The 24841-nt window shown below is 41.0% G+C and overlaps 2 protein-coding genes across 2 annotated transcripts; both read right to left on the bottom strand.

Annotated features, from left to right (window-relative positions):
• Positions 1-36: 36 nt before the first annotated feature.
• On the bottom strand, positions 37-14866 carry smc1b (structural maintenance of chromosomes 1B). Its single transcript, XM_035643026.2, has 25 exons — positions 14704-14866; positions 13829-14017; positions 12982-13094; positions 11943-12146; positions 10997-11235; positions 10468-10726; positions 9887-10027; positions 9665-9747; positions 9248-9455; positions 8870-9055; positions 8610-8801; positions 8382-8528; positions 8071-8208; positions 7752-7868; positions 7501-7607; positions 6977-7118; positions 6694-6839; positions 4547-4700; positions 4288-4386; positions 4011-4167; positions 3635-3789; positions 2494-2645; positions 2053-2122; positions 784-894; positions 37-672 (listed from the first exon to the last, which is right to left on the bottom strand). The coding sequence occupies exons 1-25, from the start codon at positions 14816-14818 to the stop codon at positions 529-531; spliced, it is 3768 nt and encodes a 1255-aa protein (XP_035498919.1). The 5' UTR covers positions 14819-14866; the 3' UTR covers positions 37-528.
• Positions 14867-16221: 1355 nt separating this feature from the next.
• LOC118315605 (carboxypeptidase A1) lies at positions 16222-24467 on the bottom strand. The gene is made up of 11 exons (XM_035643027.2): positions 24312-24467; positions 23362-23443; positions 22094-22228; positions 21825-21923; positions 21139-21240; positions 20561-20662; positions 19614-19724; positions 19237-19327; positions 18092-18291; positions 17429-17513; positions 16222-16515 (listed from the first exon to the last, which is right to left on the bottom strand). The coding sequence occupies exons 1-11, from the start codon at positions 24374-24376 to the stop codon at positions 16328-16330; spliced, it is 1260 nt and encodes a 419-aa protein (XP_035498920.1). The 5' UTR covers positions 24377-24467; the 3' UTR covers positions 16222-16327.
• Positions 24468-24841: the final 374 nt, after the last annotated feature.

Raw genomic sequence — 24841 nt, 5'->3', positions numbered from 1 at the left:
CGACACCTCCAGAAAAGAATGCACGCAACAAAAAAGTACACACAGCAACTGTGGATTTAATGAACAGGACACACACCACACTGAAAAACATAACTCAAATATAAAACATTTCAAGAAAAAAAAATACTTAAAGTATGAACATGCCAACGTTTATCACCTTTGAATGACGTGGAACTACCTGGGGGATAAAAAGCCATTAACATTGAAGTTGTGATTTAACGCTGTGGTATTCGCACTATAAACATTTAAATATTGTAAATGTAGGAATAGCACCACTGTATTCAAGACTGTCTTTGGAAATGTTTTCTCCCATTAAGCTTCAGACTTGTTATTGACCAAATAATTGCAAAATTTTGATGTGAGGGTTGATTTAAACACAAGCTGCTAATAAAGGGGCTCTGGAATATTTATAAAAAAACACTAGACGCTTTGAGGTTTACTTTGCCTTTACATTTGGTAAAACGTTGACAACATTCAGAACCGATATGGTTCATGAACATGAAGGCAAGAGAAACACAAACGAAGGCTTCATGCAGGTGACTCCAGGCTGCCCGAGTCCTGCGTTCCGTCCACCCCGACGCCCTTGTCGCTCTGTGTCCCGTTGTCTTCTTCAACCAGAGGGTAGGGTCGCAGGTCCAGGGTCAGAATGCGGCTGATCATGCACTCATCAAACTGTGAGGATTAAGGGACAAAACAATGTCGTGACTTGCATTGTCATGTAATGAAGACAATAGAAGAAAAGAGCTCCCCTCCAACTTCCAACATGTTCTGAAAGTTTGTTACGTCTGAGTAGACTCCCAGCAGGGCATCTGCCTTGGAGAAGAATTCTTCCTTCAGGGAGATGACAATGATCTGCATGTTCTGCCTGGACTCCTCCCGGATGAAACTGGTCACCTGCAGAATAATTTTAAATGGTACAATGCTAAGGTGTAAAAAGTTTGACTCAACAAAAATGGAATATCCTAGAAATGTCATACAAACAGGTCTTTTTCAGGGATTAAGAAATTAGTTAACTTCCAGCTTTCCTGCAGGTGAAGTCTTGAAAGTTGATGTAAACAATTCCTATAAGAGCATCAACTTTTGTTAATCCTCTGTGCAAACTGTGCTGTCGTTTTTATATCCAGAAAAAATTTCCCTGCAAATATAACCGCATTCTTTTTATCTCTATTTGTGCTGCAAGAAAGCCAGAAAAACAAAACATAAAGTACCCTGACTTGAAAAGTAAAAACCATACCCATTAATAGCATGTGATTTTCCCCCCAGTAAATCTTTTAGTATATAAAATACTAGAAAAGTAAAAAAAAAAAATCCCATCATAATTTTCCTATATCAAAAGATATTGGCGTTTTAAATTGATAAATTACTTAAACTTGCAATTACATGTTTTCAGCCACTTTGTGGTAGTGGAAAATAAATTGTGGGCATAACTAGAGCTGCAACAGTAAATCGATTAATCGATTAGTAATCGACTACTAAAATTAATTGCCAACTATTTTGATAATCGATTAATCGGTTCAAATAGTTTATTAAAAAAGTCAAAATTCTCTGATTTCTGCTTCTTCAATGTGAATATTTCCTGGTTTCTTTGCTCTTCTGTGACAGTTAACTAAATATCATTGTTGTGTGGACAAAACAAAACATTGTCTTGGTGGGTTGGGAAACACGATCATCATTTTTCACCATTTTATGACATTTTATGGACCAAACAACTTATCGATTAATCGAGAAAATGATCGGCAGATTAATCGATAATGAAAATAATCGTTAGTTGCAGCTCTTAGCAAAACATTAAAATATCATTACCTGTTTAGTTGATATATGGTGAGCTTGTTGGCCAAAAATGTCATATTTACAAATGCAGAAGTTGCAAAGCAAAACATTCTAATTGATTTGCAGGTGTTTTGTGAATACATCCAACATTCACTGCTCTGTTTTGGTCTCTAAACATGTGGCAACTGTGTTCACCAGCTCATCACTAACTGTGTCAGTCTGCTTTTTGGTTTCGAGCAAGTGGTAAACCTGGTAAACATCTGGATGCAGCTGGAGACGCACCTTGCTGATGTTGGTGTTGTCCAAGGCAGCATCCACTTCATCCAAGACGAAGAAAGGAGCAGGGCGGAAGCTGAGAAAAAAGACAAACAGTACGGCCGCACCACACCACTGACATGGGTCAAATGTTAAAAGCCAGAGCCATGACTGATCACTGATGCAACAACAATCTCTAATCTAACTAAGAAAAATAGTTTCAGTACATAAGAGAATAAGAAAGAGGCAGCAGCAATGGACGTGATTCAGGGGAGATGTCAAGTGCCTCTCGAGATGTAACGTTGGTAATGGAAGAGCAGAGAATATAAAGGCTTTCCTAAACACAAAGCCTCCATTAGTCCATTCATTAGTTTGAAGTGTTATCTTCACCTAAGAAGAAGTTTCGGAACCATATTTAATGGTGTGTCAACAGTGGGGGTTGGGGTAACTTTCAACTTCCAGGATTACCTGTGGATGGCGAACACCAGAGCGAGAGCGGCGATGGCCTTTTCTCCACCGGACAGATTGTCCATGGACATGAAGCGTTTCCCCGGCGCCACGCAGTTGTAGTTGATGCCTCCGAGGTACGGATCGTCGGGATTGTCTGCACTCAGAGTGGCCTGCAGCACATTCAGCAAGCCTGTTTTAAATTATTTTACTGGAAGTTTTCATTTCAGGCATCTTGCTCTTGTTTCTACAACTTATTAGGACATTTTTAATACCACACGCAGAGTGATATTTAATATCCTTTTTTTGGCCAAACCTGCCAGGGTGGGAACAAAGTATTTATGAATTTTACATGAGATCAGAGGTCTGAAACAGTTTTTGCTTAAACCGCTTACAGAAACTTAAAAACCTAATATTTAAGATATATAAAATGATCTGCTTTTGGAGGAAACTTAAATCATTGCTAAACTGTAGCGATTCCCTGTAACTCAAAAGTGCCCTTCAGGAGGGACTCACAGACAGACACACAGATCACTTCATACACTTTAATGTTCATTGTGCAGTTCTCACAAAATCTACATTTTACTACATTTCAATTACTAATTAATCGCACAATTTGCTGTGATTAATCGCAATTAATCGCATTTGATTTTCCTTAAGACTGAAGTTTGTATTAATGGATATTTAAATGTAAAATGCTGGATTTAACGTAGAATCAACACAAAGGAAGTATCTAAATTCAAATACAATGGTTTATTAGCCTCTTTTTAACTTTGAGTTGAGTCATATTTCCCTATATCACTTTTCGCGGGTAGTTTCGTGACAAAACGTACTTTAAACTCCTTCCTTGTCCGTATCCATCTTTAGCCAGGATAGCTAATGGATAACGGTTATGCGGCACACGTCGTCAGGTGCCACAGGGAGTAAACAAAATGCGTCAATGGCGTTAAGTTTTTTTAACGCGTTAAATAGTTCACAATTAACGCAAAAAGATTAACGCGTTAATGTTGTCAGCACTATAAACAAGTAAATCTTGTGTAACGGCACTTATTTACAGTCATGGCTGCGGAGGAGGGAAGTAGAAAGCAGATAAATGCAGTAAAAACAGGGAAACTTGTGCTTTTGTGTGTGTGTTTCTGTGATTTCTGTTTGGTTGCTTCACCTGAGCACTGTTGTTCCTGCAAATTCTTTTATAGATCTGATCAATTACGACAGACACGTGCTCAAAGCACTGGCTGAAGAGGTGGGAGCGCCGGGCTTTGACATGCTCGAACTCCTGGCTGCACTTTCTGGCTACTCTGGTGCTGGCTTCAAAGGCTGAGTGAGGGAGGGAGGGAGGGGAAACAAAGCTCCATCACCGGGTCCAGGTACTTTAGTCATCACATGACAACTCAGTGTTATTACAACAGAGAAAAACCTAACCCTAACCCTATGTGGGGTTAAAAACTTGGTTTTCACTGGGAAACACATTTTACAGAGATTACAGTACTCCAACCTGTGAATTTTAAAGGGGAAAAGCCTGGTGAAAAACCACATACCTTCTGTCACTCCCTGTAACTTGTTGTTCACCTCCCTCATCTTCGCAAGAGCTTTCAGGTTGGGGGCAGTGGTGCGATGCAGCACTCCCTCTATGGAGGACACCGACTCCTTCACCTTCTCCAGGTAAGCCTCCACCTCCTCCTCTGCCCGCAGACGCTGTATACACACACATATTCCATGCACGCTACTGTACAAATGTGTCATGCTACGTGCTGGTCGTAGGAATACACAGCACTCGGATTAAAATGAGGGTAACGACGAAGACGGATGTCTCACCCTGAGCTCGGCCTCCAGTTCAGAGTAATCGATGACTAGCTGTGCCTCCCTCTCGTAGATGCCCATGGTGGCTGACGTGCTTTCAGATTCTGTGTCCAGCTGCACGAGAATCAGTTGTAAGGTCAGACTGTACAAAGACTGTAGTAATTCTTTAAGGGTTACTCTCATGTGAAACATGATCATTCAGTACTTTTGATAACTTGCACATCCCTGTGGTTGGAATGACTTCTGCAGACGTGTGCTTCTTTTCCTCTCCTACCTGCACCTCGCTGATTTCATCCAGGCTCCCTGACAGCAGAGTGATGGGCAGACTCTGGATCTTGCAGGCCAGCAGCAAGTTGTGTCTGGCCAAGCGTTTCTGCTCCAAAGCTGTCTCTGCAGACATCACCTCCCGCTGAAGCTTCACCAAATCTCTGAGGAAAAGTGCCCTCATCAATATGTAACTATTTCTCAAGGTTTTGTTTTGTCGCTGGATGTTTTTTTTGTCATCATTCCAAGCAGACGACAAAGGGACATTCAAAAATATATTTTTTTATCACTATCAGGCTGTACCACTGTTATGGTCCACACTAATATCGACTTTCAAATAGAAACACGTTGCAGATTGAATAAAAATGCATTTCTTTTTTTTCAAATTGTTTTACATTTTCACAAATATTAAGGATTAAAGTGTCAAAGGCGCCTGAAACCATAAATATCTACCAATTTTCAAGTTTCTCTCTTGGTAATGATTGACACGCCAATCAAATTTAACAGCGGTATCAGGCTTTAATATTTTGGTGCGGGTTATAGATTATATCCATCAAAATAATCAAAGATCCGAATGGTTTGCACAAATAAACATCACATGCTACAGTGAAGATCTTAAATTAGAGTCGCCACCTTCAATAAACTAAGTGACAATTACATGAAAAAGTTAATGAGCCATTACCTGTTTATGGTCATTGGACACGACTTTTAGCTAGAACCTGGCAGAGGACAAACCCCAGTCTCTTCTGGGTCATCATGTCAGTTACCGTTACATATGAATCATTTACATCTGATGTCACACGGTGGTAAAACACACTGGAACACGTTGATGGAACCGGTGCGTTTTTTGTAGTTCATCTTCGGAAATTTGTAGTTGCACCAAGGCAGATGCACGTCAATAACATCCGCCGTCGTGTGATGTCGTAGTATAGTGAAAGTCGAGTCGGATGTCCTATCAGTCCTCCTTTACAACTTTCCTTGACCTCATGACGTTTTCCACTGAGGTCAAGGAATAGCAGATAGGAGGGACATTTCGACCGCACCCCCAGTCTCCAGTCATTATCAACCTGCTCTCACCAGCTTCATGGATTTCCACCCCCGTACTCACTCTGCCCAGCTTTTCCACTGAACGACATGTGTCCCTCCAATCCAGCTGAAACGACAACTAAGACGGCCTCATCATTTTTTAAAGCTTTTTTGGTGGAAGAATAAATCCTTTTCCTCGTTTAGACCTAAGTTTAGCCTTCTGAGTCTTTTGTCTGCATTGTGGGTCAAGTGAAGAACACACATTATGACACTGACTATGTAGCTATTATGTTGCACTTCATACACAGAATGTCACGGTTTCTCCAGAAAGTTGATTGTAATGTTCATGTGCGGATTTATATTGAAATATTGATACTTCCAATGGCGGCGTTACTAGTTCTAGGACTGATTCTCGTATTAAAAGATTTATATTTAAACTCAGTAATTTTGGGTATATGTGTATTTTATCATCAACAGATGAAACAACAGTGAGACGTTACTAACGATCAAGATAATCTGAATACTGCCCGGTTGATAGGAACTACTTATTCTTCCGCCATGTGAACTACGTCTCTGTAGATACAGTAGTGACAGCTATGGCGACGTTTGGATTTACGTCTGTTTATACTTCAGTCTGGAAACACAAATATTTTTCCATACTCTCTTTTTTCCCCCATACTTATCCAGACCTGAAAATAACTAAAAATCTAATTACATCATTTTCCATACTGCGTAGGAACTAGAGCTTCAACAGTTAATCGATTAGTAATCAACGACAAATTTACTCGCCAACTATTTTGATAACAGATTAATCGGACCAACATTCTCTGATTTCAACTTTCTGGTTTCTTTGATCCTCTATGACAGTAAACTAAATATATCTGTTGGCGTGTGGACAAAACAAAACTTCATCTTGGGGTTTTGGGAAACACAATCAAAGTTTTTCACCAATGTTATGATATTTAATTGACCAAACAACTTATCGACAGATCAATCGATCATGAAAATAATTAGTTAGTTAATTATTGTTAGTCGCAGCCCTAGTTGGAACCCTGCTTATAGTTACAGCAGTAGCAGCAGCACATTAAAGTGACAACAGAAATATAATAGTACTATTAGTGCAAGTCTTACTTGTTGAGCTCTTGAAGGCTCTGGGTTTTCTGGTCCAGCTCAGCTTTGGCAGCAGCCACTTGGTTCTTCTTTGACAGCAGCTGGTTCTTCACCTCCAACAGTTTGTTCTGAGCTTCCTCAACCACCAGCAGCAGCATCTCCTCCTCCTGCAGGAGAACGGAAACATGCAATGGTCCAAAGTTTGATCTCAGTTTCTACTTGACCCTTGATTGCCAAATGACAAGAGGAAGTCTAACGGCTGTATGTCAATATTATGGTTACACTGAATAAAAAGCCTGACTACCTTCTTCTGCTCTACCATGGTTTTCTCCTCCTTGTCGATTGTGTCCTCCATTTTGCGGAGCTTCTTCTTCTGCTGCTCCAGTTGGTCTTGTTCATACTCGAGCTGCGCATTCAGGCGAGCAAGCTGACTCTCAAACTCCAGCCTGAAGGGAGACACGTGTGATGCGGGGGGTTCAGACATCAGACATACTGTGCAAATATTGTCTCTCTACAACACAAGTATTCTAAAACATGGACAAAACAAAATCTGTACTTGTATTTTTCAAAATTATATAAAATTACATTAACACGCAATTAACAACAGAAATTTGAAATGATTCAATTTAGATTTTAAATAGAAGATTAAGAAAACTGACGAGGGAATTTTACTGTATTACACACAGATAATGACTAGAGTCCTAACTTCCTTGCACAAAATTACAATATTAGAATATATGCACCTTTTTGTTAAAAGCAAATCTTTATCACGGAGGCATTTAGCATAAAACATTAAGCACAGACATTACTGGTGTGCGGTTGCTGTACCGTTTCTTGTCAAAGACCTCCTGCTCTTTCAGGTGTTCCTGCTCGTACTCCCGGATGCTGTCCACACCGATCTCAGCACAGAAGTCAGAAAACACCAAGTCCTCCATCTGAATACAAACATCAGGTTTTATTGAATTCAATTGTGATTTTACTGTACAGGAAATGTAGAGAAATTGCAGCAAAAGTCTATTTCAGTCCAAGTGAGCATGTGGGAGCAGGTTGTGAAAGCGCGGCAGACAGAAGCACTTCACCTGGTTGATCTGCTCTTTGATCCTGTTCCTCTCTGCATCCTTTGCCTTCACGCATTCCTGCTGCATCTGGACCTGAGAGTCCTGGTTTGACAATTCACTCTCCATACGAGAAATCTCCTGGGGACAGGACAAGACATAATAATACTGTGTAACTACAAACTCGCATTTCCTCTCTTCTTCAATGTTATCGTGATATACACATGAACTTACGAGTTAAGTTGATGGTGATATGTAAGGAACTTCGTTTTATACATATGCATATGTATAAACAGTAGGATAAATAAGCACTTCTAAAAAAAGAGAATTACTTTGGTCATACCGCTTGGCATTTAAGGATGTTCTTCCTCCGAAGGTTTTCCAGCTCAGTTTTGGAGTACTTGAGGCGGGTCTGAGCACCATGAGCCTGAGCAACGATCAGTTTCAGGTCCAACTCCTTCCGCTTCAGCTTCACCAGATCCTGTCATAAAAAAACAAAACACAGCAGGATTCTTTATTAGAACCACCCTGTACTGTGCATTAAAATTGTGCACTTTGAAATTCAAACAAAAGGTAGACAGAAAATAGACAGGAAAAAAAGAAACAACCTAAAGACTTCTTAGTTACTGCTTTTTACGTTATGTGGTGACTCACACGTAGCTCGGCTGTCAGCTGGTCTTTGCGTTCCCTCAGCCGCGTCATGACCTTCTCGTCCCAGACACGAGCTTTGTACCGCAGATCGCTGGAGCCTCCGGAGATCACGCCTGACTTCGCAAACAGCGTCCCGTCCAGCGACACAGTCTACAGAAGACACTTCTGAATAAAACCTCCTGTCCATGTCCATCCTGACTCTTATGTAAAATGACCGAGGGTAACACTCACCTTAACGCGCTCCCGCCAGTCGAAGGCCACACTCCGAGCTTCTCTGACCGTCTCGCACACCAAGGCATTGCCACAGACAAACTGCACCACCTTTCTCAGATGTGCGGCGCCTGCGGCGGCATTGACCTGGACGATGTCCACCACCATCTTGGCACCGGGCACCTCCCTCAGTCGCTCATTCAGAGGACTCACCTTGGCACACACAAGTGATGGTTATCATTGATGCTAGGTACCGTGTGTGTGCAACTGTTCCAACTTACATCCAAGTAGTCGATGGGCAGGAAGGTTTCGGGTTCACAATGCTCCTCCTTAATGAACGTAATACAGTCGCAAGCCACTTTCTCTGTAGCCACTACCAGAGCGTTCATGTAGCGGCCAAACACCTTGGTGACGGCCAGCTGGTACTTCTTATGGATGGGACTGCACAAGTCAGAGAGTCGACCATACTGGGACAAGTGTCAAAAACCGGTTCAGAATCGTTTCCACAGACCAGAAAAAAATAAATACAATTTTATCAAAGCATAAAAATTAGTCTCCATTTTTAGGATCCTTGAAAAAAAATACTTTTTTTGTTAGTAGGAATTTACTGCCAGCTTTCTGGAAACAGCATTTAGAATGATATATAGTCCATCTCTTACCACGGTGTCAGGGTAAAGTCTGTGGAGCTTCTCCAGTAGCTCTTTGCGCTTCAGCTGGCGTCTGCTCTCCTGGCTGTCCAGCCGGGCGTTGCCCAGCTCCTCCAGCACCCGACCCAGCTCCCCATTCACCTCCTCACTGCGCTTGCGGCCCCGCTGCAGCTCCTCGCTCAGGCTCTCCTCCTGCTGGCGGAACTCCTCAAGGGAGGCCCTGAGACACACACAGTGCTTTAATAGTGTGTGCCCGGCTTCCTTCTGTGATTCTACATCCTGATGTCAAAATATTTAAATTGTCACTGATAGATCACTGTGGGGGTTACATCTCCCTGACAGCCAGGCAGAGACTGACAGAGACTGAGTTTTACCAGCAGACATTACTTTGTGCAGGACACGTTGTGATGAGTTACACTAATGACATACTCGCAGGTCTTGGTGTACTCCTCCAGCTTCTCTGTTCGAAGTGTCAAATCTTCCAGTTGAGTCCGGTTGTTCCTGATGCCAACCTGCAGTGGATGATGTTATGTGTGTGATGTAAGTGTTCTAATAATTATAGATATATCAATCACTGTGATACATGAATTCAGTCTGTGTTTACAAACTGGAAATGATGTGCAGTGTCAGCGAGTGTGTCTCTGACAGTACCTCCACGTCCTTCTTTCTGCGCTGGTCGAAAGCCAACTTTTCGCACTCAGCGTTCACCTCCCAGTGCAGTTTCTCTGCCTGCTGGCTGAGGACAGCCCCCTGCTTCCGAGCCACCTCCTTCAGCTCCTTGTATCGCTCCAACTGTAGCAGGAATACAAGCAGAATCACGATAAGGATGCTTTGACATTTGACTATTGCTTCCCTGTGACTTCAAGCTAGCTGCAGGTCTAAGCTACCTGATATTTAACACCAATTTAACAGCCAAAATGAGAACAAAAATTAAGACAATGCTTTTATTTTAATATGCAAGGTGCATATTCAGCCTTTGTGAAACATATATTTAACCACAAAAGCATCAACTGTGAAGGCATCAGTCATTAATCACAAAAAACACCATTATACCATTCAATTGGAAATGTTTTCCTTACATATACATAAGTAGGCCCATGTATTGTAAACACTTTATGAGGGAGACTTAATGCAGACACATACACTGGGATTATATCATGTTTACGATACATGCTGCACACAAAAAAGTTGCACAAAAACAAGTAGCTCTAATCTAATGTTGTCACACTCACCTGATCCTTTTCCAGCTCGATGTCCCTCCCGTGGGTGGCTCCCTGTTGCTGGACCTGCCTCTCATAGTTCCTCCAGGTCCGGTCCAGATCAGTGAGCTCCTGCCGACCCTCTGCCAACTGCTGCTCTTTCATGGCCAGCAGATTCTGACTCTTCTTCAGGGCACCGCGGACCTCCCCAACCTTCTTCGTGTGATGGGAAGTGTTTACCTTGGCTTTGATGTACTGGGACCGAGAGTGAGACAGGGCATGCTCCTGGGCACTGGGGGACAGAGTCAGAGTCAGAGGAGGCTTGGGTTAACTCTAGTCAATGGCATCTTTTCTGTCACCTATGCATTGATATCATATCCTTACACATACTTGAAAATGAAATATCTTTGTACTGTTCGATAAGCTATACTTCAGTGTACTTTCAGATTTTCTGATTGACAGTTTATTGCTGGACACACACTGTTCCACAGTAACAGAAAATTAACCACAAAAATAAGCTAACAAAATTTTGCGTTTGCCCCCCCCCCACACACAAACACACCGGATTTCCTTCTCAGTGTGCAGCTGCTCTCTGGTGAGACGTCCGTGTTCCTTCTTGTGGGTTTTGACCGTCCGCTCCGAGTTCACCACCTTATTGTTTTTTGCAGCTGCGGCCTGCTGTTTCTCCCTCAGGATGTTGCAGAGAGTGTTGATGCCCCTATCATTGTGGTAGAGCTCGGCCAGGCTCAGCTGCAGGCGGTTTTGATGAAGGTCGTCCACCAGTGCCTGGTACCTCTGGGCCTGCAAAAGAAAGAGGTGTGTGTGTGTAGGGGACACTAACTCTCAAGAGAAACTCCATGATTCCTGTGAGGACAGCTCTAAGTACAGGTGAAAACACTCTCAGGAGGCATTGAGGACACATTGAAATCGGATCAAGTGAGCAGCGAGGTCCGGAGAACCAGAGTTGGCTGCCGTGGTGAATTTGCAGTTCAGGTCTCAGTGTGTCTGTTAATAAATGCTGCAGTGTCTCAAGGCAAACGAGAAGTTTCTGTGTGTTATGTGCCGCTGTTGAGGTGGTGAAAGGATTTGGACCACCACCCCTCCCCCCGACTGATTGAGTGATTTATGCCTCATTTTGCACTTTAATTCGTTTTTTTGCATATTTTATTATTTTGTTATAAAAACCAACACCTTTGGTCTTCTGCAAACGGAAATGATGTACGTGTTGATTTACATACAGAGCGGGTTAGTGAAATAGGATCACAAAGTGGCCACTGAAGACGCACGTGGAGACACATTCTGCTGCCAGGTGAGAAAAAACATACTGAGAGCTGTACACTTGTGATCAGATCACTCAGGTCGGATGTCAATGCCAGGTGAAAACAAGGTCTATTATAACCTTAAACCTGCTGCTCTCCTCTCTACCCCCGAATGTCAAAAATCCCTTTTTCTGCTGTTCGGCAGACAGGGGATGATCTGCTTGTATTCCTCTTTTTGTGTAGCCTCACCTCCATTTTTTCCTGGGAAACCTGCTTCCTCTCTACAGTGGCAGACTTCTTCTTGTTGAAGTGAAAATGAGTGTCCTCTTTGGCCTTCAGCAGGGCCTCTTTCTTCTTGTCGTACTCTGCAGCATACTCTCTCGACTGGCTGATCAACTCGAACATCTTGGTCCTGTCCTTTGGGTCCTTCAAAGCGATGGACTCCACTGCCCCCTGGTGAGGAACATTATGATTAGCAGTATTGTTCTCCAAGGCGTTTTTACTTCCAGCCATCACCTGTTTTCTAAAGTATCCCCCACGTTTTGTATCAGTTTTGTTCTTTTAGCAATGTTCAACGTGGTTTATACATTTCTCTATTTTGTGTAAGACTTTGTAACGCCACATATCCACCTTGAAAATAATATATATCACAATAGAAATAATTATATTTTCAACCTGTTGCCAGAATCAGTTTTTTTAAGCAAGTAAATATGGTGCTTTATTACCAATATCAAGTCTGGCGTTAAATATTCACATTCTTAAATGTGAATACTTTCTGTTTTCTTTGCTCCTCTATGACAGTAAACTAAATGTCTTTGGTGTGTGGACAAAACAAAACATCATCTTGCACGATCGTCATTTTTCACCATTTTATGGACCAAACAACGAATCGATTAATCAATAAAATAATCTACAGATTAATCTATAATGAAAATAATCGTTAGTTGCAGCCCTAATATCAAAAGACATATTCTATCTAGATCATTGCTCCTGTGTTTTACTACATTTTCCTTCATTATCTGCTTATACAGCATTTCTGCTCCACACAAAATGTAATAGTTGTTGGCAAATACTTGCAGCTTACATCTGCTTTCATGTGTTTACAACTATATTATAGTGTTTGAAACATTTAGAGCTGATCTTAATTATGTTCCACATTATATTGGACATGGCATTTTCGGGATATATCACATTTAACTCAGCTAATGTCAAGACAAGAACCGAACACAGGATACTGTGACTATAGCAACAGTGATGCACATTTCAGTGCCGTTCCTTGGCATTTTACCTGAAAAACCAGACAGTTTTGAGCTTTGGTCACAATGCCAATCTTCTCAAGCTGCTCCAAATACTTGGCTAGAGTGACATGTACGCCGTCGATGCGATACTCAGAGGAGTTGCCTGAAAAATACAAAGAACGTCAGTTAAGACACATTTTAACCAAAAAAACATCCAGGGGAGAAAATGGAACCAGCCTTTAATGTCTGTAAGAAGCTATTTCTTCACAGAAAGACCTGTGGAGTGAACTGGGACACTTGGTGTCCCGAACAGTGTTACTGCTGAGTTTTTGGTATTTAACTTTGCAGATTTTACAGCACTATAATCAATATTTGAGATCACAGTTTACGTATCCAAACTATTTGTAATTTAGGTTACTGAATGTCAAGCACTCCTAGTCCCTTTTAATTTCAAATGAACATGTTCAACTTTTAGGCAACTAATAGTTGAACATGTAGACTTTTATTTGAACATGGAACTTTAAGGCACCCAAAATATTATGTTTACCATGATATATCATTTTTTTAAAAGCCGGATATCCTCATTTTTAAAAGCTGGAGGATATTTGTCAACGCTGATGTATCTTTGATTGAAAAAAGATCCCTTTAAAAAAATTGTTGGAAAATTGTGATTCGATCATTCGAATTATGCTTCTGCTGTAATGTGTTACATTGTGTTATCACAGGCTCATGTGAAGTGGGAGTAATTCGACCAGTGGTTATAATATTATATATAGTTAGGAGGGCTGTCTGCTTTCGTTTTAGGACTTAAAACTGTCTTCAGAGACACTGCATACAACCTTTTGTAAACTCGCCTCCAATACAATCTGCTGTGATACAAAACAGACTACAGCTCACCGGTGATGCTCCGACAGAAGACGGTCTCCTGGTCCTCGTCGTCGCGGTACCGCATGGCGACGCAGGCGGTGTCGGACACGGGCCGCCCGATGTGGGCTCCGTGAACCAGGTCTCTGAGCTGCTTCACCCGGAGGGCGGCGGCCCGCTCCCCCACGACGAAGCTCAGGGCGTCCATCACGTTGGACTTCCCTAGTTTGAAAATCATATGTATATGTCTTGAATAAATCAATCGTGTTTTTACTGGATGAAGTTAAATGACAATCCTGAGCCTTTAATGTTCTCACACAGACCGGGTCCAGACCGAACACAAAGATCTTCACAAGGTTATTAGAGTCATGTCAACAGTTATGCTAACTGGAAAAGCAATATCAAAGATTTGAATCTACACCTGGTCGATTGCTCTGTTAAATAACATTTTAAAAAGTGCTGTGAAGCAGTTTTATTCTTGCATGAATAAAATGGAGGTTCCATTAATCTGAAAGTGGGTTTCAAACGGCATTAAGGCTTTATGAATATTGTGCACCTGTAATAATTATAAGTGGTGAACTACACTCAGTACTGTGTTGAAGGCTAATTTCAAACCAGTGGTTAAATTGAAGGAAAAATTAACATTAACTGCAGTTTGAAAGGACTTGACAATGTCTAAAGACATTTTTACTCGCTTACTCACAAATAATGAACGTAACAAAATGTAGAATGCATCCAATAAATACATTTAAAAAGCCTGTTCCGCTAAAGGGCGGTGCCTGCAAGCGTTAGCAGCTAGCGTTAGCAGCTAGCGTTAGCAGCTAGCGTTAGCGTTAGCAGCTAGCGTTAGCAGCTAGCGTTAGCGAGAGAGCCCAGAGGGAGAAGTCGGTGTTGAGAAAGTCACTCACCCGAGCCGTTCGTGCCGATTATGCAGTTGAATCGCATGAAGGGCCCGACGACCTGCTTCCCTCGCCACGACTTGAAGTTTTCCACGTCGATTTGCCTCAGGTAACCCATGTTCATGTCACCTTTTTCACCGAACCGAATCCACTGGCTAATTACTGCGTCAGAGAAGACGAAGAAAAGGGGCGGGGCTTGTCCTGACAAGCGGGAAACTGAAAGTTTCCCGCTTGTCAGGAAACACGAAATATATTTCAATTGTATTTTTCTCTATAAAGTATCAACACGTGTATGGGTACAGTTATTAAACCCAGGGCCATGGGCTTCAAAAAAGCTTTTTTGTTTTGAGTTTTGAAATTTTACAATATTGTCACTGTAAGTAATTGATTGGTGTTGTCTAAATGAACAATGTCATTATAAGCGTATTTGTATCTAAAACAATATTGGGGCCCTTCTTTTATTATTTAACCTAAAAAAACTTTATTAAAACTAGTCAACAAGTTTTTCTAACCAGGTGTTTTCACTTTTAAAACTAGCGAGATCTCTCTTTTTTGGAAATATGATTTGTGCTTTTCAGTCTCTAAAGTTTGATTATTCATCTTAAATACCCCTACAGACGGGAATGACACTTGTTGGAAATCAATTAACCTTAATCCTGCAAACAAGCACGCATTGATCAAGACCAGTAAAGTACCACCACGAGTACAGCTTGTGTGTCTTATGCAGTTTCCTTATGACAGTAAACCATTCTCAATGTAGGGGACAAAGTTGAACAGCTCTCCCCTATTGGCCTTATGGTCACAATATAATCAAATAAGAAAATGTGGACAAGACTACACGCTATAAACTTTATAAATTAATTAATTAATTACCTCTGGTAACCATCACAAATGCATGTATCTACTCCAAAGGTGAGTTATCTGTCCATAGATGTACTAACACCACCAGGGCACCCAGTGAAGCTGCATACTGTAAGCACAGGGCCTAGACCACCACTGGTGATACCAAGCTGTATCTTCAAATCCCAGTACCGACCATTGAATAAATCACTGTTTTGACTTATGTGGCTAAGAAGGCCCTTATGAAAGTGCTTGAAAAATAACATGCAAGGTTGTTTAAGTCAGACGCAAATTTTTATGTGCAAATATTCAATCCTCAAGTCGAGTCCTGACAGTGAATGTGGATTAATAAGTTCAGCTCTAGGCCTATTTCAAGACCAGAAACTCCAAGTATGTAAGTGGAGTTTATTTGGTTCTTTTTTTGGGACCAAAACTCTTATCTCAACGTTTCCCATGGAATATTGAAATCGGTAAATTAGAATAGGTGACATTTTTTAACATATTTTAATGGAAGATTAAAGTAGAAATCAAAAACTCTATCAGGTGCCAAATAATAACACACAAATCAAGTACCATGTGCTTCTCTACATTTTTCAAGTCAGATCTCAAGTAAGTAAATTAAAAGTGAGACATGCCCGTGCCTGTTTTCCATGCAGGTTGACCTTATGTGTAAAACACAGAGGCAGAGACTGTATATGTCATTTTATTCAGTCAGTCTTGAAATCAGATATCATTAATCAGTGTAGAATAACGAATAATGGTGGATTCTCCATCCGTGGTTATACAGTAGTCATCAATAAGGGTGGTCACGGACGTGCTCCATGATGTGTTTCAGGGCCAGCCAGGTCTCGGAGGCAGTGGGGATGATCTGATTGGCCGGCAGGATGAAACCATAGCGACCAGTGTCCCTGAGCTCGAAGGCAAAGGAGTATTTGATGCCCAGATTGTAGGACCAGTCAATGCTGCCACCACTGGCTTGATCTGAGAGCAGAGGAAGAGACGGGAGAGACATAATAGTGTTGTTAGTGGCAACAGTGCTAATATCAGTATCAATACTTATATTGGCCGCCATATTACAGTTATTCTAGATGGACTGCAATTATTTTTTTCTTTTGTTTGAATAAGGATCTTTTGTTTTGTTTTGTTTCAGGTTCCACTTCATATTTTCACTTTTGTGTCTATGTTTAGTGATTCTTAGATTTGAAAAGTCTTATTGCTGCAGTTAGTACTGTACGTTTATTATTATTTACTTTTAGATTTAAAAGTAGAGACACCAAAGTATAAAGAATACTCAAATACAAGTTAAGGTCCTGAACTCCCTATCAGTAAAAATACAAAAGTATTATTAGAAAAATGTATGTAGGAAGGGTTAGTATCAAAGTATATTATTGCAATATAGAGAAATTTGTATTAAAAAAATACTGTATAGGAATGCATTATATTTTACACGATGTCGTTTGCATGTAAAATTTATAATTTATAATTTATAATAAAAGAACAGAACGTATAACGAAAGTTGTATGCAATTAGCTGGTAATGTCAATCTATCTAACATATTATTTACATTGGTGGAATAGTCAAATCTTTACATAGGTGTAAGTATGAATACCAAAGTGTATAAATTGTCACAAGCAAAGTAATGATATCATTGGCTTGTTAATATTGATGTGCGACGTGGAATTGCATTTTTTGTATACTGCTGAGTAGTTCCTATTCTGTATAGAAATTCATCGTATTTTATAGGTTGTTCATTTGTATATAAAATTAATACCTGCGACATAACTAATAACTACTTTTAGGTCCACTACCGATGATTGTAGTTGAATAAAAAGTCATGTGTGTAACTTGACAATTTGAGATCTTATGGTATAGCAAAGATGACAAAGTTACTTACAGATGATGTTGCAGATGCTTCCAACTTTGTACCTGGTGCCGTAGAGAGAAGTGAGTTTCTGCACTGCTGCTTTGCCAACAGAGTCCTACAGGGAGCAGCAAAAAAAACAAACAAGCTCATAATACTATAATTCTAATAAGCTAGGAAAAGATCACAGATAATAGTGAGACAGAAATAGAATATTGTAAAATATACTGTAAAGTTGTACTTTTTATGTTTTCTATGAAAAAAAAGAACCTATTCAAATGGAGAAAATCTGGAGAAGGGAGATTAACGAGGCAACCTCCGCAACTTTTCGAATCTATACTTCATCTGTCAAATTATTTGTATTCATATAGGCCAAAACCACAAATTAGTCTAAGAAAAACTTTGATCGGATTTGTGTGTCCAGACATCAATTTGTGTGTCCAGACAACAAATTAATCTGGCTTAAAGGAGATAGTTTTTCCTATAATAATTCATCAACCCCAGAGCAAATTATTTGAATTTCTAGCTATAAAATTTTAATTAGAGAATAAAGCTTAATCCCCAGTTTTGTAGCTGAGGGCAAGAGAATACAGACATTTTTTTTATATCCTACATCCAATTTAGCAGCCTCTTTGATTTGACTCTCCCAATCTGCCATGTGGCTTTTTTTGAATTCCCTCTCCTCTCCTTTCTTACCAGTTCAGGCTGATGGGGCACGCTTCTGCAGGAGTAACCGTAGGGGTACATGAGCAGCTGGGAGTAGGCGTGGACAGAGATGAAGGACTTGAAGTTGCCGTGGCTCTTGATCAGGTTCACCACATTCTTCACCTCGATCTCGGAGTGGGCCGAGGGGCCGTGGTAGGAATCCGAGCAGGGGTTCTTACTGGCACCGGGACCTGGGGGAGAGAATTGAAATGGAAACCGATCATCACTACAAAGAAATGGATGTAATCTGCATTTCGTGTGCAATTAAAGAGTTTCACAGTCCATGACATACACGGTGTTATATATAGACACACTTCACACGCAGTGGCCACTTTATTAGGTTCACATGTAACATCCAATCCAATACAAAGCAGCCTTTCTGCCATAAAGTCTACATTTATGATGCGTATAATATTCAGCAGTATCAATTCAATTACGTGTATTTGCATTGGTCATAGTGATAGTTAGTGGTGGCAGTGATATTTCTAATATTCTGCCCCCCTCATTTGTGTGAATGGGAAGCACCTTTACACATTTCCCCTGTCAATAACAACAGAACTGAATTATCTTTGTAAAGGTCAAATTAGTTTTTTTTATTGGTACTTAGTTAGGTACAGAGTGTACAAGCTCCTGACAAAGTGGTCACTGTGTGTGCGCACATGTGTCCAAAGCATACCTATTTACATCAGTAAATGGTTTTCATAGATATACATCATCATATCTATTTTCAATGAATTTTCTTGTACAGAAAGATTCATTCAAAACCCATATACACACACAAGCTGCTGAAGTTTGAAGATTGAAGGTCTTTCACCGAAAGACGAGGCGTTTATGTGTTTATATAAATGTATCTGCAAACGAAATATTTTTACAGACTCCAAATCCATCCCCTCTGTCTGCTTCATTGTATAACACATTTGCATTCTAATGTTCGGACAGATCGCAGACAGAGAGTTTACAGAGTTTTTGTAGCATTTTACACAGGTTATTAGTTGAGATTGAACAATTCAACCGTTTGGCCAACACGAGTCCTAACCATGAAACGGTTTAATGGGTTGAATATGCGTCTGAACACTGAACGAGAGAAATGTTATAACGGCCCGAACGATGTGTGACCGCGGATGTTGTGCACTAACCGCCAAAGCCAGCATCCCAGTTCCTGTTGGGATCGACTCCACGGCACACAGAGCCCGAGGTCCTGGAGCGAGTCTTACGCCACATGCGGTCCTGTACATCAGACAGCTTCGGTTCATTTCTGTCATCATTCTCCTCTTCCTTCTATTATTTACTCTGTACATGCATTTTTATATGGCCCTTCTAGTCCTGTGTGATTTGAAACCATTGTGAAAATGGCAAAAACTGCACGGTTAGAATAATTAGTTTCACCAGCAGATCACTCTAACTCTTAATTCAAACTTAACACCAAAATAACATTTCCACAGTCAAACATGAAGTCAGTCCAACGATCATGCAGCTTAGTCTCACACTTTCCCGTTGAGTGGCGGCGACTTACGTTGGTGTGGGTGTAAGCGTAGCCGTCAGGGTTGGTCAGGATCAGCATGTAGATATCCATGGTGTTCAGAAGGGAGGTCAGAGAGGCGTCTGTGCCGTAATCACTGGCAATCTATGCGAGTTGTAGACACAACGACATTCTCAAAAACCGAAAGACATCTTTCATATCTCAGAGCGACAACACCTGCAACAGTATATGTCGCAGAGGAGGAAACTCTAAAATCATCTTCGGGAAGCTACTGAGAAGGACAGAAACAAGAATTACAATTGCATTATTACAGTATGTGCCTTTCTGGGGGGGAAAAAGAAGCATGCGTTGATTTCTTGTGCATTTACATACATTTATAAAGTACAATGAATATTAGGGTTTCAAAAAATTATTTTGATAAGGATAACTATATGGGTAGTAATGAATTTAAGAGATAAAAGTTGTATTAACTAAAGTATAGATTTCAATCAATAAGTAAGCTGATAAATTATTCATTATAGATGAATGAAGGGGTGAGATTATGGGCTAGGGTTGTAAAGCAAGTGTTGGACAGTTTCTTTTGCTTTATGCTTTTATTTTTTGTGAATATTACTTTTCTATATCTGTCCACTTCAATTCAAAATTCATTTTTTTTTATTTTCTTAATCCATCAAAAGAATGTCTGCAAAATGTAAGAAAAGGAAATATTAAGATTCCTTGTTTTGTCCAACAATAAAACTAACACAAAGATATTCAATGTGCAATGTCGGATAAAATCCTCACATTTTAGAAGCTGAAACCAGAAAAAAAGGTTTCAAACTTTCGGCCGAGAAACGACAGAAACAATTTATCAGCTGTCAAAAAAGATGTTCATTTTCTGTCAGTTGACTAATCGTTTCAGCTTTATTTACTCCATCAAAACTTCCAAATTAGTCTTTCTCTCGAGCACATAATCAATTCAACATAACTTCATCCTGTACCTTGTTGGCCGTCCACACTCCGGTGGCCTGCGACACCCACTCTCTGGAGTGGATCCCTGTGTCGATCCAGATGGCAGGACGCTTGTTGCCGCCAGTGCTGAACTGAACACCAAGTACATTTGAATTAAAACCCCGAATACATATATGAAAAAAAGAGCCATCTTGGATGTTTCATTCCCATCAGCAGATGTGTGATATAGTGTAGCTTTAATGAAGCATGATGTCGTCAAAGAATGTCGACAAAAGTTTTTTAAATCTCTCTATGTAAATTAGGGATGAAGAGTGAAAGTGGTTAAAGAGTGAGGGGAATAATTACTAGTTATTATACTAGTTACAAGGTATTTGCAGCTGTAAAGACGTATGCAGAAAACAGGACGCCATAATAAAATCCACACCTTCATCGTTTCAGCTGCAGGCAACGTTGACTTGCCAATATCAGTTGAGTGTATAGCTTCAAAGCTGTACAACAGTGCTGCGTTGGCACATTTCTTACGGTGTGAAAAACGCAGTCACACGCAGACGTGCAGGTACAAGCACGTGCAAAATGTGATGTTTAATGCAGCGAGGTGTTATCCTACCTTGAGCGCATACATGGGCCTGTTCTCATAGGATCTACCAATTTCCTGCTTGGTGACCAGGTCAGGGTGCTGAGCCACCAGGGTGTCCATCCAGCTGTAGATCTGTTGGGGGGGGGTACAGACAACTGTGAGACGAAATCTACTAGTTGTCTAAGATTGTGTATCGTTCTCTTTAGTGGAGAGCAGAGTGTGCCCACCACAGCCTTACGGTATACTCAAGACAGAAACTCTAAACCTGACTAATAAACATCTAGTTGACGGATAGTTACTTACAGAAGATTGTACGTAAAAAAACACAAATCAATAAATGAGATTCCTGATTCCAATCTTCATTTAAGATAATTATTAAAAAGCGAAATGTGTCAAAACCTCCTGATTTACTTCTTTATTTGTCATCCTAAAGTTCAGTTTTACTCCAGACCTACTCGATGATAAATTATTTTCTTTATCCATGTGCCACACTGTGTCCGGCAAACCTCACATCATCAACATTATTCCAAGCACTAAATAAAGCAAACTAGACAAATACTATAATATAACATAATATAATATAATATAATATAATGTAATATAATATAATGGCCTATCCAGGGTGTACTCCCCCTTGCCTGATGACCCTCAAAGTATAACGCATTATAGATAATTGTGGGATAATATAATATAATATAACAGTGTTTATAGTTTACTGTCTCAAGAGGATGATAGGCTCCAAAGTTGAAGCTCCTGGTGCTGCGCTCCATCATCTGGTTCCCCTCCATCTCAGCTTTCTCCTCATCAAGAACCTCCTGAAGGTGACACGCAAGATATGGAAAAAATTCAGCGCTGACGTCTCTTCATTCTCGGGAATGAACTGAAACCCCGGGAGACTATAATTGGCGGGAACAGGGACACCACGCGGCAGCACTGACAAATCCCCTGAACCAGTTTGACAGGAGGTGTGCGAATTAACACAAACCTGAAGGTTGTCAATCATGACGGTGAAGGCGATGTCGTGGGCTCGGAGGAACTCCCTCACGGAGCCCAAACTGGAGCGCGGCACTCGGATGTCGACGGGAAGCTCCGTGGAGACCGGGTGGAGCCAGAAGTCGAGCTGGGATCGGACAGACAGCGAGGAATCACAGATGATTGATGATGTGAACAGAGCAGAATGGTATTTCTCAAATAGATCCAGTATGCATGAACTGATAAAGTTGCGTCCACCTGAACGTGAACATTACAACATGACAATCTTTTTCTCATGTGTCTCTACGTGTCCAATCTGAGACATCGCAGAAGTTTTGAAAAGTCAACGCCCTGTGAGTCTTCATGTAAATGATTAATCTAATCAGAGGTCAAGTCAACTAAAACACACTTTTTCTCAAGCAGGATAGCGTTGCTGTAGAAATCATAGACATGTATTTATTGTAATTGTTGTAACCCTATATTTTTTCTGTGTGCGCGACACTAGATGGTAATACAATCCATGTATTAAGAACGTACCCATACGGAAAGGATAGTAAGTAATAAGTTATTACTTAGTGAGTACATTACAAACTTCCAAGAAACTAGATTGTAATACAATCTACGTACTAAGAAAGTCCCCATCAGAAAGGATGTAAGTACTGAGTTAATACTTAGTAAGTACATGAAAACGAAGAGGAAACTAGACGTTAATACAATCTACGTACTAAGAAAGTACCCATAGGGAGCAGATGTAAGTACTAAGTTATTACTTAGTAAGTGGAAATATACAAAGAAAGTAGATGGTATTACAATATATGTATTAACAAAATACCAGAAGGAAAGATATAAGTACATAAGTTATTACCCAGTAAGTACTTGGAAACTATATCGTAATACAATACATATTAAGAAAGTACCATAGAAAAAGGATAGTAAGTACTAAGTTAGGGGTTACCTAGTTGTTTAATCCGCATGAATTTTCCTCCTGGAGGTGCAGCGAAAAACATTTCATAAACAGCACAAAATAAAAGTGAAGATAAACAGCCAACAGCCAGGCCTGTGCGAGCTCCTGACTTTCTGACACGAAGGCGACTTCGTTAACATTCAACCGACACAATCTCTCCAGCGGATTATTTGGGTGTTGAACTCGTCCTTGCATTCTGCCGCGTTGAGCGTTCATGGACAAGCAGCTGAGAACACTTGAACGAAGGCGTTTGCATCATTTCTGTGTGAGTGTGTGTGCGCGCGTGTGTGTGTGTGTGCGCGTGCGTTCGTGCGTACCTCCCACTCCTGTTGGGTCTCCAGGGCCCGCAGGAGTTGGATCTCTTCCTCCGACTGCACATTGACCCTTATGACCTGATCTCTGCAAGAAAATGAAGTTCAGTCTCTGAGCATTGCTATTCACGCTCTCCGTTTTTCGGCCGACGCTTCGTCTTCCTGACAATCTACTGCGAGCTCGGCAACGGAGGGGCCATGTTTAGTACGTTGATGTAACAATGTAACAAGCAATTAATCCACTCTGTTCTCTTTAATGAGGCGATCGCCATGATTAAATCGTTCTCTAAACGTAAAGCCGAGTCATGTTCTACTCACTGAATACAGATGTATTTTTTCCACTTCTGGTTGTTGAGGTTCATGCTGAACGGTGAAACCCCGCCTAATCAATCCTCAACATATGTTTATGCATATCAATGATTGCTTGTTCCAACAGTTAGTGGATTCTGAGAGTGTATATTAATGCCAAAATTAGTTTTTATTTCTGGTATAATAGTTGATTCATTGGTGGGCAAAATGTTTTTCATACTTCCAGAAAACAAACTTAGGTTTTGCCGCGTCGAAACATTTTCTGTATGCATTTCTCCGGTGCGGCTGGCCTCGTGGAAGGTTTTCAGTTTTCAAATTCTGTATTTTACTGGCCTCCATGGGATTGTTGCGAGGTGTCACAAATGTTGATTGGAGTACGCTTTTTTCAATAACGTGTGAGTATTTAGATGAGTCGGAGAAGAAAGCGGAAGGGCAATCATTGAACTCGCACCGGTCTGCAGGTGCAAATATTGAAACCCCTGCCGAGCCTTAAATGTCAACGAACATGCAGAGGAAGATTAACCCAAATAAATGCTGACGACTTCTTTGCCAGCAAGGAATGTATTTTAAATGTGCAAAAAAAAAGAAATTAAAATAAAAACCCAAGTGACTCGCTTCTTCCTGCAGCGTGCACAGATAAAACTTACCCAGTGAAAACCCTCTCGGCTTCAGCCGCAGCCACAAGCACCAGCACCAGCCAGAGGCCTCCCATCCCGCCTGTATGTCCGGGCGACGAGTGTGTCGGGCGGCGGTCCTCCCTTCTCTCTTAATAATCGCCGGCGGACAGCTGGGCCGCTCCCGTGCGGGACCGTGACCTCACCGTGCCGATAACAACACGGAAAGAAAGCTATTTTGAGGCACAAAACGTGCTGACGGAGCTCTGTTTAATCTGCCCAGTGCTCAGCTGCAGATAGTGGCACTTTCCCCAGATAGTTTACCGACTCCACTGAACTCTTGATACTGTAAATGTGATACAAATTGCACACACTATAGTCACTGTGTGCGCGGGACTGTTTGAGTTCAAGGTGGCATAGACAACAAGAGACGTGTTAATTAACAGAATTCTGCATAATCTGGCCGCCCATATCCTAAATCCATTACATCTACGATTGACACTCTGCTACATCCTGACCGGCTGGGCGAAAGGTGTCCCAGGTTGAACTCGAGCTCGACGGCT

Source organism: Scophthalmus maximus, chromosome 7 (assembly GCF_022379125.1).
Source record: "Scophthalmus maximus strain ysfricsl-2021 chromosome 7, ASM2237912v1, whole genome shotgun sequence".
NCBI lineage: Eukaryota > Metazoa > Chordata > Actinopteri > Pleuronectiformes > Scophthalmidae > Scophthalmus > Scophthalmus maximus.
The sequence above is the reverse complement of the archived record's forward strand: the minus strand, read 5'-3'. Positions and strand labels throughout refer to the sequence as shown.

Bases quoted from the DNA above. Each gene is read 5' to 3' on its own strand.
- LOC118315605 (XM_035643027.2), bottom strand. From the start codon at position 24,376: ATGGGAGGCCTCTGGCTGGTGCTGGTGCTTGTGGCTGCGGCTGAAGCC. The intron at 20,663-21,138 runs GTAGGATAACAC...CTTGGTGTTCAG, and splicing joins GGCCCATGTATGCGCTCAAG to TTCAGCACTGGCGGCAACAA. The intron at 17,514-18,091 runs GTAAGAAAGGAG...TGCTCCCTGTAG, and splicing joins TGCCCCATCAGCCTGAACTG to GACTCTGTTGGCAAAGCAGC.
- smc1b (XM_035643026.2), bottom strand. From the start codon at position 14,818: ATGAACATGGGTTACCTGAGGCAAATCGACGTGGAAAACTTCAAGTCG. The intron at 3,790-4,010 runs GTATGTGGTTTT...TCCCTCACTCAG, and splicing joins GTTACAGGGAGTGACAGAAG to CCTTTGAAGCCAGCACCAGA. The intron at 673-783 runs GTAACAAACTTT...TAATCCTCACAG, and splicing joins TGCTGGGAGTCTACTCAGAC to TTTGATGAGTGCATGATCAG.